The following is a 16,719-nucleotide window of genomic DNA, read 5'->3' on the forward strand; positions in this document are numbered from 1 at the left end:
TGGGCTGGTTATTCCTGGGGAGGGTGAGCCGAGCATGAGTTTGTGAAAAAAATGGATTCCGCTGAGGTAGCCTTTGATGGAGCTGGCCTGGAGGTTTTTGGTGACGTTGAGATGGGAGGTGAACGAGGTGATGGTGAGTAGAGAAAAATCGGGGAAAGGCAGGTTGTAGGTGCGGTGGAAACTTTTGAAACTATTCCAGGCAGTTAGGTATGATTGGAGGGTCCTGGGGGAGACGGCATGGAGGATGGAACTGAGGGAGGCATCTAGGAGGGTTCTTAGAGGGTGATTTACGGGAATATCAGCTCTGAATATGGAGGTAGTTTGTCGGCATCTGGCACCAGCAGCCTGAATTTCTGGAAAGCAAACCGAGAGAGAGAGTCAGCTATTTGATTTTTGGACCCGGGGACATGTTTTGCATTTAGAATGAACTGGCCGCATGCCGAGATCCAGATGAGACGTCTTAGAAAGGGCACTAATGCGGGGGAATGAGACCGGCCTTTATTTATGCAATGCACGACCGCTTCGTTATCGCAATGCACTACGATGCTTGCGGTGGACCATTCTTTCCCCCACAGAACCGCTGCGGCGACGAGAGGATATAACTCAAACAATGCTGAGGATGACAGGGACTGCGGTAAATCTGACAGCTGGGGGGGGCCACGTGGATGCAAACCAGCGGCCTCGGTAAAATCCCCCGAAACCGCAGGAGGGGGCGGCATCCGTAAATAATTGGATGTCGTCGGGGTGGGAAACCATGCTGTTATAGAAGAAGGATAAGCCGTTCCATTGTTTGAGGAAGTTTATCCATAGCCTGAGCTCGTTGCAACACGAGCTGGATAGGGATAGGTGATCCTCCAGCACGTGCACGGAGGACGCGAGGGAGAGTAGGTGAGAAATGAAAGGGCGGCCCTGCGGGATGATGCGCATTGCGAAGTTTAGGTGACCGAGGATAGACAACAGCTCGCGCTTTGAACAGTTTGGGTTGTCTAAGAGGGCGGAAGCGACCAGGATCGTTCTATCGATTTTCTCTTTGGGCAGGGAAGCCTGGAATTTTTTCGAGTCTAGTTTGATGCCTAAAAATTCGATGGACGTGGTTGGGCCCTTGGTTTTGTCCTGGGCGAGCGGAATCCCGAGTTTGGAAAAGACTTCCTGGACTGTTGAGAGGTGTGCGGCTGGGATGGAGCCGGGAGGCGAGATGAACAAAAAATCGTCTAAAAGGTGGATGAGGTATGGGATTTCGTAGTTGTTGGAGAGGATCCAGCAGATAGCCTCTGCCAGCATGTCGAAAATTTTTGGGCTGCTTCTGCAGCCGAAGGTTAGGCGGACGGAAAAGTAAAATTTCTCGTGCCAGCGTATGCCGAATAAATGCCAAAAATCTGGATGGATGGGCATTATTTTAAAGGCGGAGGCGATGTCGACTTTGGCCAGCCAGGCGCCGCGACCCGCGTCTTTGATCAGTGTTATGGCTTGGTCGATGTCGTGGTAGTGGAGAGAAAATTCTTCGAGCGGAATGAGGCTATTAATGCTTGGAAAGGGGGAGTTATGCGGGGATGAGAGATCGATTATTAAACGTTTTTTACCAGAAAATTTTCGGGTCGCGACGCCAATCGGACTGACACGAAAACAGGGGAAGGGAGGAGCGTTGAAGGGGCCGATCATGAAGTTTGACTCGACTTCGTTTTTGATTAGAAGATCGACTGTGTCGGGTTCGGCGAGGGCTGACTGAAGGTTGGCACAAATGATGCTTTGTTGCGGGAGGCTTTTCGACGCCAGGATTAAAGCCGTGAGTAAGACCGGTCAATAAAAAATCAGTAAAGTTGATGTCGGGGTGCTGAGACAGTTCGGCAGACAGACAGTAAATTTGCACAGGAGTCGATAAGTAGGGTTTTTCATCTTTATTGGAGGATTTAAACACTGGACATATGGTGCGGGCGTATGTGCCGCCGCAGAAGCTGCAGACGTGCATGTAGCGGCAGCGATGCCTGGAGCACCTGCTCGCGTTGAAGTTGGAGCAGACCTGGTTGTTGGAGAAGGAGGAAGGGTGGCGTCGGTGGTTTGGAAGTGGGTCGGTTGGAGTGGTTCGCTGGCGCGGGACATAGCTGGTTGATTTGCGCTGAGGCGGTTCGGCGCAAGGAGGGGTGGGCGGGGTGATGAGAGGGCATGCCGTGGTGGAATGGGCGACAGAACGGCAGACTGAGCATGTGACGTTGCGGCAGCCCAAGAAGACTCTGTTGTGGAGCTCGGTATCCAGAGCCCCCCAGTAAGGGCACTGATTCCACTGAGCCACCCTGATGGCACATTTTGCTGAAAACAGCTTGTGGTAGGTGTAGAAGTGCGTGCCTCCGTATGATAAGGCGAGCTCGGCGACTATTGAGAGATAGTCGCTGAGCTCGCGTCTCCTGTGTGGGAAAGCTGTGCAAATTACCTCGGAGTAACGGGTGAAGGCGATCGTGAACTCGGAAAATGACAGAATGCGTGACGGATTATGCGATGAATTTTTTAGTGTGACGGAAAAATCGCCGCAATCAATTTGGCGGTCTGAAGAGGGTGGTGAAAGTGATGACAGGAGAGAAAAAAGGTCTATGTCCGCACCTGTTAGGATCTGTGCTCTGATGCTGCTGGCGACAGGAGGTGGTTCCAGGGCAGGTGTGTTCGGTGGGATGGGCGTCGGAATGGCGGATGCCAGCGTGAACGAAGGGCGAGCCTGAGGATGAGGAAGAGGAGGAAGAAAGGCGGCCGTTGGAGCCGCTGGCGGAGGCAGGCTCGCGCTGGCGTCACCTCCGGGAGCGAAGACGGAAGGGAGGAAAGGAGGGAGAGAGGGGAAGGGGGGCATTTGTGCCTGTGCCGCTGACAGAGGCAGCCTCACGCCGGCGACGGCTCCGGGAGCGAAGATGGAAGGAAGGAACGGAAGGAGAGAGGGCTCGTAAGGAGTCTGGGCTCGCGCCGCTAGCGGAGGCAGCCTCGCGCTAGGGTTTGAAGGCGGAGCCTCGGGCCATGGACCGGCGAGCGCATAGCAGGAAGGAGAGAGGAAAGGCTGCGGGTGAGCTGGAACTGCCGGCGGAGCCATGCTCACGCAGCTCGCGGCGCCGGGGGCAGCCGGGCAGAGGAACGGGCTAGGGCTAGCAGCGACGGAATCCGGGGCATGGCCCAGACTTGCCGAGGGCCTGCTACGGCGGCTTGGAGGCCGGAGACCCCTCCTCACGGGCGTGGTGTTATTTCTAGGGCTGTAATCAACCAAAGAAAATCTTGGTCGACTGAAGTCCTGAAACTTTCGACTAAAAATCGACTAAAAATGACGTTGTGGAGAAAAAAAAAACGTACGTTACATTAATTAGATACGCACTGTGCTCAGTACTTGGTAGCCTTGTTGTCTGCCTAAATTAATTATAAATAAACATAAAAAACTAATAGGCTATTTGCAGTATATTAAATCGTTTTTGACCTAATTATTTTGCACTGAAATGAGTCTGACACACGAGTCTGTCGTCTCTGACAGCGGTGCATCACGTGCACCTGCGCAATATCATAGCCTGTGATTTCTGAAAACAGTACTATGTTGTCAACTAGTGATATCACAAGAACTTTTGAGGAATGTGCAACATAATTTAGAAAATTATTTTTGTCATATGTTATAAGTATAACTGTCAGACACTATCATTTCAGCCGCTCTGCGCAGCTCGAGAGCGAGGCTGAACATAAGAGCTCAGCTTCGCGGCTGAGACACGAATAGACTTAAAGCTTTTACTCTTAATAAACACAAAAGGCGCGTCCACTTTAATAAAAAAAGAATATTTATTAAACAAACAAGAGCAGAAACCAAATAAAGTGCATAACTGAAAAATAAAGCATCTTAGGCTCAAAACTAACACAAACAGTGGGCACAGCGCAATTGCGCAATATTGTGAGAACTGAGAACTGATCGCGCGCTGTGTGAGAACTGAGAAAGTGGAGCACTTCTATCAGAGTGATTCCGCCTATCGCGTTAATCAACAACGAATTGTGACTCCTGGGAAAAACGGGATGTCTGGTCACCCTATCCCTATAACCATTCAGTTGCTGAGGCCATTGTTTCAGATCGCTAGTTTGCGTTTTGGTAGCGTATCCGCCCACTGCGGCTGCCATACTGTGAGATATACAAACGCCCCTCATCTGATTGCGATCCAGTGACAGGGACGCACATTTTAAAAGACAAGACAGTCAACTTAGCCTATAGGATGTATTTTGAATGTCCGGTAGTCCTCAAATAACATTTTAGTCCCGTCTCGTCTCGTTAACGAAGACGCGCATACATTTCGTCATAGTTTTTATCATCAGATATTAATTTTATCTCGTCAACTTCTCGTCTTAGTCACAGAAAAAAGGTTCGTTAACGAATATTTTTCGTCGTCCTCTTCGTTAACGAAATTAACACTGGTTCTTTGGAAGGAGACAGCTTCTTGTTTTTACACTAGCTTATTATTAAATAAATAATATTCAGCATCAAACCTTCTAAAGCCTACTTATCTGTCTCTCTTCTCCAGTGGGTTGGGCTAATCCAAAAAAAGTGAAAACAATGGGGGTGTTCTGAAAACAGGCTGTTACCTGTGAAACAGGGGTGCTCTGAAAACACCCCCATTAGCAATTAGTGCTTTCCACCTGATGAAATGAGCGCGGCCAAACTGATGAAATGAGCGCGGCAAAACTGATGAAATGAGCGCGGCAAAAAATCGACCAATCAGATTTTTGGTCGAACCAGACCATATCGACCAATTAATCGACTAATCGACTGGGACGTTACAGCCCTAGTTATTTCCAGGCCGTGAGTACGGGCCGCTGCGGGCCGGACTCGGTTTGTCGGCCGTTTTTGATGGAGGAGTGGAAGTCGGCGCTGGGTTTCTTGGCTGGAGAGATGAGTAGAGGTTGTAGAGCTCCGCCTTGTTCATCCGCCGTGAGAAGTAGACGTCGGCGTTGTTCAGCGCTTGTCTTAGGCTTAAGACTGTCCACTTCTCGATAGCGGGGACGAAGGAGCTGGCTGAGGCATATGAGGATGTGGGAGAAGGTGGAAGACGCCTGGAAGGGGGAGTCGAGGGCGAGACTCGGCGTCTCGAGGATCGAGAAGCGGCTCGGGAGGGCCGACGATCGACGAATCGACGGCCGGTCGATTGCGGTGTCTTGGCAGATGCTGGCGCGCTGGGCGGCGCTGGGAGACTCCGGAGGACCCTGGTTGTCGAGGGAGTTGTCGTTTGTGGACAGTTCGATCTCTGACATCGTGGCGATTGGGAGTACCAATGCTGGAAACTGTAGAGAGAATGAAGGTAAGATGGCTTGGTCTATTTATAGAAGTTCTCTCTCGGCTGATAGGATAGACTGGGTGATTGCTGATGGTGAATTGGCCGTGTTAATTATCTGCGCGTGCTCCTCCCGAAATTTGTTAATAAAACATCACGTCACTTATTGCTTACTGGACTTGTATGAAATGATTATTAAATGTGTTCATCTGCAGAAAAACGGTACTCTTTGTGTGATATAGATATAGTCCAGGTGATATGTGCAAAATTTAGAAGTTAACTATATTATATAAATATAAATATAAAAAGCATACAGAAGCATTTTTGACGTCTACAATTTAGAATGCCTGGAATTTTTTAATACATTAATAAATCAAGTGCGTGCACTCTGTGTGTGATTTGATGATATAGCCTACTTGATAATGTCAGATCACACATCATTACAACAACACTTACCCTATTATTGCAGAAGATATACTGTATATCACACACCCCAGACTCCACTTTGAGTAGAAAATGAATCATCCGTGATTGTGCGCGCACTTGTTTGCACGGTTTGCAGATGAGCAAAGCTGTTCTAACTTACAAACGACAGACCACGGATTCTAAAACCTGCTTTCCTGCAGTCTGTGTTCTTCTGACTATTTTGTTGAAAATAACGAATATGCTTCGGGGAAATGTATCGGAGTAAAAGTTGGCTGAAATATAAAAACTCAAGTAGGCTACAGATACTCCCAAAAAATACTTAAGTACTGTAACGAAGTATTAATTTGTTACAATACACCACTACTGTGTGTGTGTGTGTGTGTGTGAGTGAGAGAGAGAGAGCGAGAGAGAGCCCAAAAGGGGAGTTGTTTAAAGATGTGAATGGGTCAGCCCAATGTCAATTAAGAAAATAACCAATGGGCTGCTGATTAAATGTCTCATGGGCCGGTCTGTCTGGGGAGGAAAAAATCCTAAACCGACTTTTTTTTACAAATACATTAAACAGTCGCAAAGACCACAGCGCCGTCAACTATTTAGGCAGAAAAACTATAGGCTGCTAAGAGTTTTATGGGCCGATTAGGGATGGCTCGATACCATAATTTTGGCTTCGGTACGATACTAGAATGTAGTACCTCGGTATCGATACTAAATCGATACCATAGGTGACAAATAACCAGCCTCAAAAGATAAGTGAATTAAAAATATATTATTAATAATAATAATAATAAAAACAGATTCATATGTTAATACCTTTGTATCAAACTGTAACAAAAAACCTAAAGGGAACATACGTTACATTTTGATGTTGGAGAAAAAATAAATAAATAGGCTAACTGCATTATAAATATATTCAAATCTTAATTTTTCAGTGCAAACTAAATGTCTCCTAAAAAAAAACCTACCGGAAACATAGGTTTCATTTTGAAGAAAAAAAATAGCACTGAAGTTGCGCAATTGATGCAACAAATGTTGCTTTATTGTAAAGTGTTATTCTAACAGTCAAAGTAATGTTCAAAATCATGTTATTATTTCTCTCTCTCAGATTGTTTTCAGATTTCAGACTCAACCAAAGAAAAAGCATTAAATATAAATCTCACTCTCTCACTTGCTTCATATTTGTGGTCGGCAGCGCGTCAGAAACATTCCCTTCATATCATTGATACTAAAATTAATATAGCAAAACTCTTGCTCAATTCATATCCAATTAAAATTTGATTGTATGAAATGCAAGTGCATGCATTACGTGACCAAAACTTCATTGATTCTAGCGTGTCTCACATGCACATTTGCGCTTACTGTATTACATCCAGTGGTGGAAAGAGTACTGAAAATATATACTCAAGTAAAAGTACCATTACCTTCCAAAAAATGTAGTTTGAGTAGAGTAAAAGTACTTGTCCACAAAACTACTTGAGTAAGAGTAAAAGAGTAGCCTATTTAAAAGTACTCATGAGTATTGAGTACTGAGTACTGAGCTGTGGATTCTACCCCCTCATAATAACTGCTCTACACTGCAATTTATACATGTGTGACCCTGGAGCACAAAACCAGTCTTAAGTCGCTGAGGTATACTTGTAGCAATAGCCAAAAATACATTGTATGGGTCAAAATTTGATTCTTCTTTTATGCCAAAAATCATTAGGATATTAAGTAAAGATCATGTTCCATGAAGATATTTTGTCAATTTTCTACTGTAAATATATTAAAACTTAATTTTTGATTAGTAATATGCATTGCTAAGAACTTCATTTGGACAACTTTAAAGGAGATTTTCTCAATATTTAGATTTTTTTGCTCCCTCAGATTCCAGATTGTCAAATAGTTGCATCTCAGCCAAATATTGTCCAATCCTAACAATCCATACATCAATGGAAAGCTTATTTACTCAGCTTTGTGTAGATGATGTATAGATCTCAGTTTTGAAAAATTGACACTTATGGTTTTGTGGTCCAGGGTCACCTTTAAAAAACGTTGTACATTCTGGAATTCACATTATCTTGTTTGTCATAAAGAATGAAGAATATCTATAATCCAGCAGTTTTGATTGATTTTGACTGCCAACTCTTTCAAACACATCAAAACAGCACGGAAACAGTATTCAGTTGAAGAAAAGATGAAAGTTATTCTCAGTACAATTATCCCCATTTAAATCATAAAGTTTGAAAAGTAGATTTAAAATCATGTGTAAGGCCACTGAGAGCATGCTGTTGTTGCACATAAAATATTAATGTTTAGAACAGTGCAAATACAAACACCATTAGAAACTCATAGTTCAGCATCACACAGCATGATATGGGTTAAAATGAGAGCCCATTTCTCTCCAAAACGGAGCCAGTTTTAGCGTTTTGCAATAAAGAAACAAGAAAAACTAAACTTGATAATTTATGTTACAATTTTAACAAATGCACATCGTTCTAGAAGGATGGCATCATGTACATTACATGTACATATACATTACTCGAATTGTTATGTCAATAAAACAATTTGTAAGGAAAAATGCATTAAATAACAACGTATTTCTGGGGAAACTTTTTCAAAAGAAAACACAAACGCACGCGGTGGTCTCGGTGAATCAGCAGCATCCACAACTGAATGCAACAAAGTGTTGAATTTGAAATTTGTTTATGCGCGAGTGCACATGCTAAATGAAGGCGGATTGAATAAAATGGATTAAAAAAAAAAGAAATTAAAAAAAGTTTATTAATGAGCTGCAGTTTTATTACATCACGCGCTGACACAGATTATTAGATTATTAGTATTAAGGCCACAGGTCCTCAATGTGAGTACAATATTGCAAATCGTTTTACAGTGTTTCCAACACACTTTTTCACAGCGCGCATCACACGCTCAAACTCATCAAAAGTCAACAAGTTCAACAAGCAAAAACTTATCCAAGTGACTGCAGCTGAACGCGCGTGAGAGAGACGAAGCAGTGCAAATCGCGCGGCTCTTAAGTGAGTGGGAATTTACTGAACATGGCAGTTGCGGGAGTTAACACTGTACGCAATACCCGCAACCTCACACCAAATTTCAGGTCGTGTAGATAGGCAAGCATATATACAAATCATTTAGTAAGCAGAAATCCAAAATTTACCTTAACATATTAGAGGAAGATGTGACTGCATTGATGCTTGAGGAATGCACTTCCAGCAGCCATGATAGACAGCAGTTGGCGGTTAAAGTTTTCTATGCACAATTTGATTTGACGAAAGTCACGAGACACTATCTTCCTATCCAATCATATTAATGGATAAAAATAAAATTAAAATAAGCATGTAATGACCACAAACGGATGAAAATAGCGGAGTAAAAGTACTGATACATCACTTAAAATGTACTCAAGTAAAAGTACTCAAAAAAGTAAAATTACTGATAAAAACTACTTAATTACTGTAACGTGAGTATTTGTAATTCGTTACTTCACACCATTGATTACATCTGAATGTGCGTTGATCAGATGTAAATAAAAGGTCAAATCAAATCTGAATTTATGAATGATGGACTCACCTGTCGATCTCTTAATTCTTTGAAAAGATCAGGATGAGCAAGCGACAAATGCTTAAAAAGATTTGATGTGTTCCTGTGGCAACATGATTTAGGCCTATAGCAACGCTTGCATACAGGTGCAGTAAGGCCAGTTCCTTCACCTTTGTCATCTGTTTTTTATCCAAAGTAATGCCATATTTCACTTATAGGCTACTGTTCTCTTTATTTATTAATTTTGGGTGCGCTGAGTTTCATCTGTTTGATCTATCGCGTTGTTCTGTTGTCACATTTTACCGGTTGCCCAGCAATTTGGGAAGCACTGCCACCTACAGGTGCATTTTGCAACAGCAGCGTATGAAATACCAAATTGAGCAAAATTATGATATCGTACCGTTTGAAATATAATATATACACCGGTATTTTTCCAGTATCGGTACCGCGCATAGGGCCGATCAGACAAATATGGTATGAGAAGATGTATCGGCCCGGCCAAAAAAGTACATCGGCCCAGCAGGAAAATGCCAGATGGCCAGTCCGCCCCTGCTTGGGAGTGAAAGTTAAATATTTAATGGTGATTCTAGACTATATTTGGTGCAGATGCGAGTCCGTTTAATTTTTTGGTGTAGCAGCGAACTGCATTTTTGTCTGTATGGAAAGGCAGTTTGGACAGGATTCGTGAGAATGATTCACAAATCAAGCTGTATGAGTTTGATTCACTAAAAAATTCACTGACTTGTTAAAATAATTTATCTGCAAAACTGAAGCAAACAAGGTGTGCTGTATATTTTTGATTCTTTTCAAAGGGAGGTGAGCTACATTGTGTTGTATCTTTTTGATGTACTAAAATGAACAGGCTCAGAAGAGTCATTCCTTATGCAGTCAGGTTACATTGTATGTTTTCAATTCAGTTTAGGGGAACTGGTTCACAAGATTCTTTCATTGACACTGAATGGATGGCTGCACTGAATGTTTTTAATTCATGTAAAATAACCTGTTAATAAGAGTCTTTTGTTGGGCAATGGGACTACAAATGTCTATTATGAGAAGCCATACAGGCTATAATTACTGAGAAACATTTTAAAAACACTAGTGAAATGATCACATGGTGAAAGATGTTGATGTAGTGGCTTAAAATTTATTCTACACTGTTTGGGGACTGAGCTTAACCAATATCAGTTTGAGAAATATAAAACATCTTGTATAATAAACATGGGTGTAAATGATAAATGTCTTTTTAATGGATTTTTTAATCAGAGATTGCTATTTGTTATCGTTACATTGTATATTTCTTGTCATTACTTTCTTTTTTTTGTATAATGTTTTGGCAATATTATATATATATATATATATATATATATATATATATAATACATTATTGTAGATTATAATGTTTATTATATGCCTAAACATATAAACATTTTAATGGGATTTTTTTTAAAAAGCACTTTTAACTTTGGAATCACCAGTGGAACAAGAACAGACTTCGACCAAACACCAGTTCATAAAATATATGAAAAAAAAAACATGCCAATTGTATATGACTTTATTACTTATGTGGAACACAATAAAGAAAAATGAAATATTTGCAAAACGACAAACGATTTGTGAGCAAATTATGGCAGAATATTCATTTTGGGGTGATTTATTCTTTTAAAAGTTGTCTGACCTCTCTGTGTTCACACTACAGGATTTTAAGCCCGATTTGCTAGCATGCTAAATATCTGGACCGGTCGGCCGACTCGACATCACGTGGACATCACAGCCAATGAAAGAGCAAGGCATGGGTGGAAGAAAAATAGCAGCAACTTCGCTTAAAGAAAAGGCTTATATTTTTGCACATAAGCTCTTTCATAGGCTTTTGGCTCTATATTTTTTATTAACCAACAATAGTTACTGTTGCCATGACCGACAAACACTCACACTACACATCGCAGAGCAGAGAGCAAACTGACCACACACCGACAGAGAAGACAGAGCAGGTTATTGCTGATATGAAACAAGGTCTCAGGACTCTCAGCTTTTAAATCGAGTCATTTTTAAAGAAATTCAAACAATAAATACCTTTTTGTGGCTCTTCAATGTGTCGTGACAGATCACTGTATTGCCTCCAAACACGTGAACCGATCGTCTTTTCATATTTACTTAATGCACGAAATGAACATGAATAAACATCAGAAGGTGTTTAATTTCAACCACGGAACACACCATTTTAAGTCCACCAAAGTTAATCTGCTCTTCTGTCTGATTTGGGATTAAGGCTAAAAGAGATACAGCTGCGGCTATACTGGGCATGCGCATTTACATATTTTCTGAGCCGACAATATTTATAGTGAAACCAATGAAAATGGTTTTAAAAAGCACATAGCGCCATAATTTCATCACTTTGCGAGTGTCGCAGTGACCGTCTTTTTGCAGTAAAGGACCTGTCATAGTTTAATGAGTGTGAAGATGACGCTCGCGGTTAACCTGCATTGAAAACAGATGAGCGTGCATGTGCATATACAGCTCCCGATCGGGGCGAAGTTCACGGGATTTTGTCCACAGAATGATAAGAGCACACTTTTTAATCTATTTTATTATTTAACACTCAGCATTTAACTTTAGCGCTGCAAGCCATGCATACAGTGCATGACCAGATTTTCTGGTATACAAAAGCACTTTTAAATACCTCAGTTTATTGCCGTTACCGTGGCAGCCAACAACAGCACAGCTTACAGATCACTTACATTTACTGATCATTTACAGAGTCATGTAGTGTGAACGCCACAACGACTAATAGACAGACAATCCAGTCATGTAGTCTGAACGGCACAGCGATCTGCTGACGTGTAAAGTCGTGTAGTGTGAACTTGCCTTAACACTCCGTCATTATGACTAGCACCAACACCTTTTTGATTGTTCACACATTCTGCTTTAAACAGGGCAGTAGATATGGGGGTGTGGCTTATAGACAATGAGCTGACAGCAATGAAGCAATGTGGCGTTTTCAAGTCAAGTTGAGCTTTATTGTCATTCCGCTACATGTGGGGACATACAGTGGAACGAAATGTCGTGCCTCGCAGGACCACGGTGCTACATAAATACAGACATACAACAATGAAGTAAAAAAACACTATAAACCTATACACAACTAACCTACTGACAGATTTAACTATAAGTATACTATATATAAGTATTTACCCTATACAAGCTAAAAAAAATAAAAGATAAAAAATACAAACTATACAAATGCTTCACATAAATACTGTACATGTGCAAAGAGAAACATTTTGAGTCAAACAGCTGGTTGGGGAACAGTGCAGGATGATTTGTAGTGCATGAGCATGTAAACATACATATATTGCTGAGTCTTTTGTGGGATTGTGTTCACGCAGCAGTGTGTGTAGTGTCTAGTGTACATAGAGGAGAGTGTGTTACTACAGGTTTGTACAGGCCCACTCACCTGTGTGTAGCACACTTCGAATTGCACAAAAAAGTTTCATACAGTTTTTTCTTTGTTGTGGTAAGGTTTGGGGTTGGGGGTAGTCCATGTTTCAGGAGGTAGGGGTTTGCATGGGGTTTCAGAGGGCGGCTGGGTGGTTTGAGTTCAGGGCTCTCACAGCCTGGGGGAAACAGCTGTTGAGCAGTCTGGCGGAGCGGGCTCTGATACTCCGGTACCGTCTTCCTGATGGTAGGAGCTGGAAGAGACTGTGGGAGGGATGGGTGGAGTCCTTCACGATGCTGTTGGTTTTGCTGGAGCATCGTGTAAGGAAAATGTCCAGGATGGAGGGGAGAGGGGCACCGATGATCTTTGCAGCTGTGTTCACTGTCCGCTGGAGGGTCTTGCGGTCAGCAGCACTGCAGTTCCCGTACCAGACAGTGATGCAGCTGGTCAGCACACTCTCAATGGTGCCCCTGTAGAATGTGGTGAGGATGGGTGGAGGGAGACTTACTCTTTTCAGCCGGCGGAGAAAGTGTAGGCGCTGTTGTGCCTTTTTGGAGAGAGACATGGTGTTGGTGGTCCAGGTGAGATCCTCTGTGATGTGCACCCCCAGGAATTTAGTGCTGCTGACTCTCTCCACAGTCGAGCTGTCGATGGTCAGTGGGGGGTGGTCAACGGATTTTCTCCTGAAGTCCATCACAACCTCCTTTGTCTTCCCCACATTGAGGGACAGATTGTTAGTGCCACACCATTCAGCCAGCTGTGTCACTTCCTCTCTGTATAATTTCTCCTCCTAATTTTTGGTTCTGGAGTTAAAAGCTTGCTGTCATTACGAACAAACCCACTTCTGGTTAAGTCAGTGGCTCTGGTATAAAGCTGACAAGAATCAAGATCACAATTACGATTTTCTTTCCATTTTATTCCTGTCACCCAGAACAGCAGTGTTTCACCCCTCAAATAGTCTCAAATTACAGGCTGGATCACTCAGTCGTTACACAAGGACACATTTACTTTGTGCGAGGTGCGCTTGATTCCTAAATTACTATCTCTGCAAATAGTCCTGAACAATTTTTATGTATAAAATGACATTTTCATTGTCTGAACCTGATAAGTGCATTATGCTTACTTGAGACTTGTAATAATGTTTTTTCTTTTTATATTCTGCTTGCATTATCAGACATGTCTTGTAATCGGTAAAACAATCAATGGTATATTCGCCACAGGTTTCGCAAAAAGAGGGTAAAAACTTGGAAATGTCCTCATCTATAACCTTTCCCTCTTTGCCATCAGCTCATTTTAATCTGAACATCATTTGGCCAGCTCTCCATTCATCTCACACACCTCGTTTAAGATCCCTTCCTTTCTGATATGAGGCCATCACTTCTCCCGAAACCAATATAGATCCTAACCACTTCATTCAAGACTTCCATTAGCCTTTGATAATGCTGCTTTTGACTATCTGTCAGAGCACTGTCACTCCGCTATAAATTTCATGCTCCATATGTCTATTCCTCCTCTAAGAGGGAGAGTGACAGATAGAATGTGCCGGAGCAGGGAAGTGAAAGGAGAAATCAATTGGCACCATTCTAAAGAGTTTCAAACACATCCTATCTTCAGGTACGTGTCAGACAGAGAGACGGGTTCGTCCCTGGGGTCAGTGCCTTGGATCCCAGCAGAGGCCATCAGATCGGCTGACACAAAGCATTCACTTGTCACCCTCCTGAAGAGAGACGGGCCGCCTCCTGTCCAGTCAGAACCACTGGCATGATTGATCATCTAAAGATGGAGGAGAACACAAGAACTGAGAAATTAGCCATTGTTTAGTAGTAGCAGATCTGTTCTGGGTGAGAACTGACCACCTGCCAGAGTGATGGGACCAGACTGTCTAGTCTATTTGATAGTAACCCAACAAACCACAGATGGATAGTATTAAACTGCGTTTATATTTGGAAAATAATTTGTATTCAGAATACATCAGGCTTACAGATAATACTACTACTATTCTTGTAAGTTTTAGTCACCTCTTAAACATATTATTGTAATTCATTTCTCAGTGGAATTAAAAGTTTCTTCACAAAACGTTTTTTTTTTTTTTTTTTGGTCATCCAGAGTTTGGTGGCCTGGATCATTATGCGAACACCTTATATTGAGCACATTACTTCTGTTCTCCAACAGCTTCATTGGCTTCCAGTTAAATATCGCATTGAATTTAAGATTTTACTTTTTAGTCTCTTCATAACTTAGCACCTTCATATCTCCGTGATCATCTTAACGTATAATCACCTATACGATCCTTTAGATACTTTACTTGTATTGCTCTTTTATTACACTGTCTCTAATTTTGAGTACCATGAGGTCTAGGCCTTTTAGTTGTACTGCTTCTTATCTTTGGAATACCTTAGCACAAGACGCTCCAGTTTTTTAGTTTAAATCACGTCTTAAAACCCATCTTTTTATATTAGCTTAAATGTTACATATGTTTATCTATATATTTTGTGTATTTGGTATTTTATTGTGCTTATATGTGATCCTAGACCACAAAACCAGTCATGAGGGTCATTTTGTTTACTGAAAGCTGAATAAATACACTTTCCAATGATGTATGGTTTGTTAGGTATAGATTGGTTTGTTCAAAAAAATCTACATATTGAGAAAATCGCCTTTAAACTTGTCCAAATGAAGTCCTTAGCAATGCATATTACTAATAAAAAAATACGTTTTTATATATTTACAGTAGGAAATTTACAAAATATCTTCATGGAACATGATCTTTACTTAATATCCTAATGAATTTTGGCATAAAAGAAAAATAGATAACTTTGACCCATACAATGTATTGTTGGGTATTGCTACAAATATACCTGTGCTACTTATGACTGGTTTTGTGGTCCAGGGTCACATATGTTCTAAACTAGAGTGTAGTAAAATGCCCATAAATAAATTGTATTATTATTATTTTAAGGTTTGTGTGTGTGTGTGTGTGTGTATATATATATGTACCGCTTCTTCTTTTTTTCTTGGTTTAAGCAGCTGTTTGAAACGTTCGAAAGTCATTTACTTAAGTCTTGTTTTGTACAAACTGTTATCAAATTGAAGGCTGTCTACTTTACTGTTACATCGTTCAAAATCGGCAGAGTGTTCGTCATTCACTGTTTGTCAGTGGGTAAATACCTGGATCTGTCTCTCGTCTGCTGCTACTACGAGGTTTACTCCGTGGGCAGCCTTTCAGCTGTCCCAGTTGTGGTGACTCTTGTACTTCATTGCCATGTCATGGAAAAAACTTTTGTTGCACTTGACAGTTTTGACAGTCTCTGCCTGGCAAATGGCTAGCTCCTGCCGAACTTATCTGGTGACCGGCATGAGGCTTAAGTATTCCATCCCACAGCTGCTAAATTTTAACAACCACACTGTGGCTCCAGCGTGCATTTCAGCCATTAAAGGACTTGGACTCCTGCGCCGACCGCGCTACATCCACAGAAGTTCCCGTCGAAGGTTTGTCTACCATCAGTCTGACTGCTCTGCCTCAGAGATTCCATCCATCTGGACCGACGTCGCACGTTTGTCACGTCATCAGAGCAACATTGCTTCCGGTGTTAGTAAGATGGGAATTACCGCGAGACTTCAAAATTCTAAGCTGGACCGCACGGGAAATAATGTGAGACTGTGTTACATTGAGCAGGACATAAAACGCGGAGTGGATCTCAGTGTATTACGGCCTCTACAGAGATGCACTACTTCACCAATGCTCAAAATAGAACTGTTTAATGCACAATCCCTCACAAATAAGTCATCCTTTATACAAGACCATATCATGGAAAAGGGTTTGGACTTTATGTGCTTAACAGAAACATGGCATCAACCTGAGGTCTATTCTACATTAAATGAAGTCTGCCCCCCCGGTTACAGCTATCTGGAGAAAGCTCGCACTACTGGTCGTGGTGGTGGCCTAGCTGTAATATATCGACAGCACGTAGAGTTATATGCCCTCCCTTTGCCAACACTGTCCTCTTTTGAATGTTTTGCTTTTAAATGTAAACCTCCTTTTTCTATGACAATACT

The 16,719-nt window shown here is 42.1% G+C and overlaps 1 protein-coding gene across 1 annotated transcript; it reads right to left on the minus strand.

The window, feature by feature from the left end:
• Positions 1–12,218: 12,218 nt before the first annotated feature.
• LOC306882086 (uncharacterized protein) lies at positions 12,219–16,226 on the minus strand. Its single transcript, XM_079436541.1, has 2 exons — positions 15,832–16,226; positions 12,219–14,436 (listed from the first exon to the last, which is right to left on the minus strand). The coding sequence occupies exon 2, from the start codon at positions 13,355–13,357 to the stop codon at positions 12,800–12,802; it is 558 nt and encodes a 185-aa protein (XP_079292667.1). The 5' UTR covers positions 13,358–14,436; positions 15,832–16,226; the 3' UTR covers positions 12,219–12,799.
• Between the last annotated feature and the right edge of the window lie 493 nt (positions 16,227–16,719).

The sequence above is a fragment of the Barbus barbus genome, assembly GCF_936440315.1.
Source record: "Barbus barbus genome assembly, chromosome: 16".
NCBI lineage: Eukaryota > Metazoa > Chordata > Actinopteri > Cypriniformes > Cyprinidae > Barbus > Barbus barbus.

Excerpts from the sequence above, each read along its gene's own strand:
- LOC306882086 (XM_079436541.1), bottom strand. The coding sequence starts at position 13,357 with ATGGACTTCAGGAGAAAATCCGTTGACCACCCCCCACTGACCATCGAC.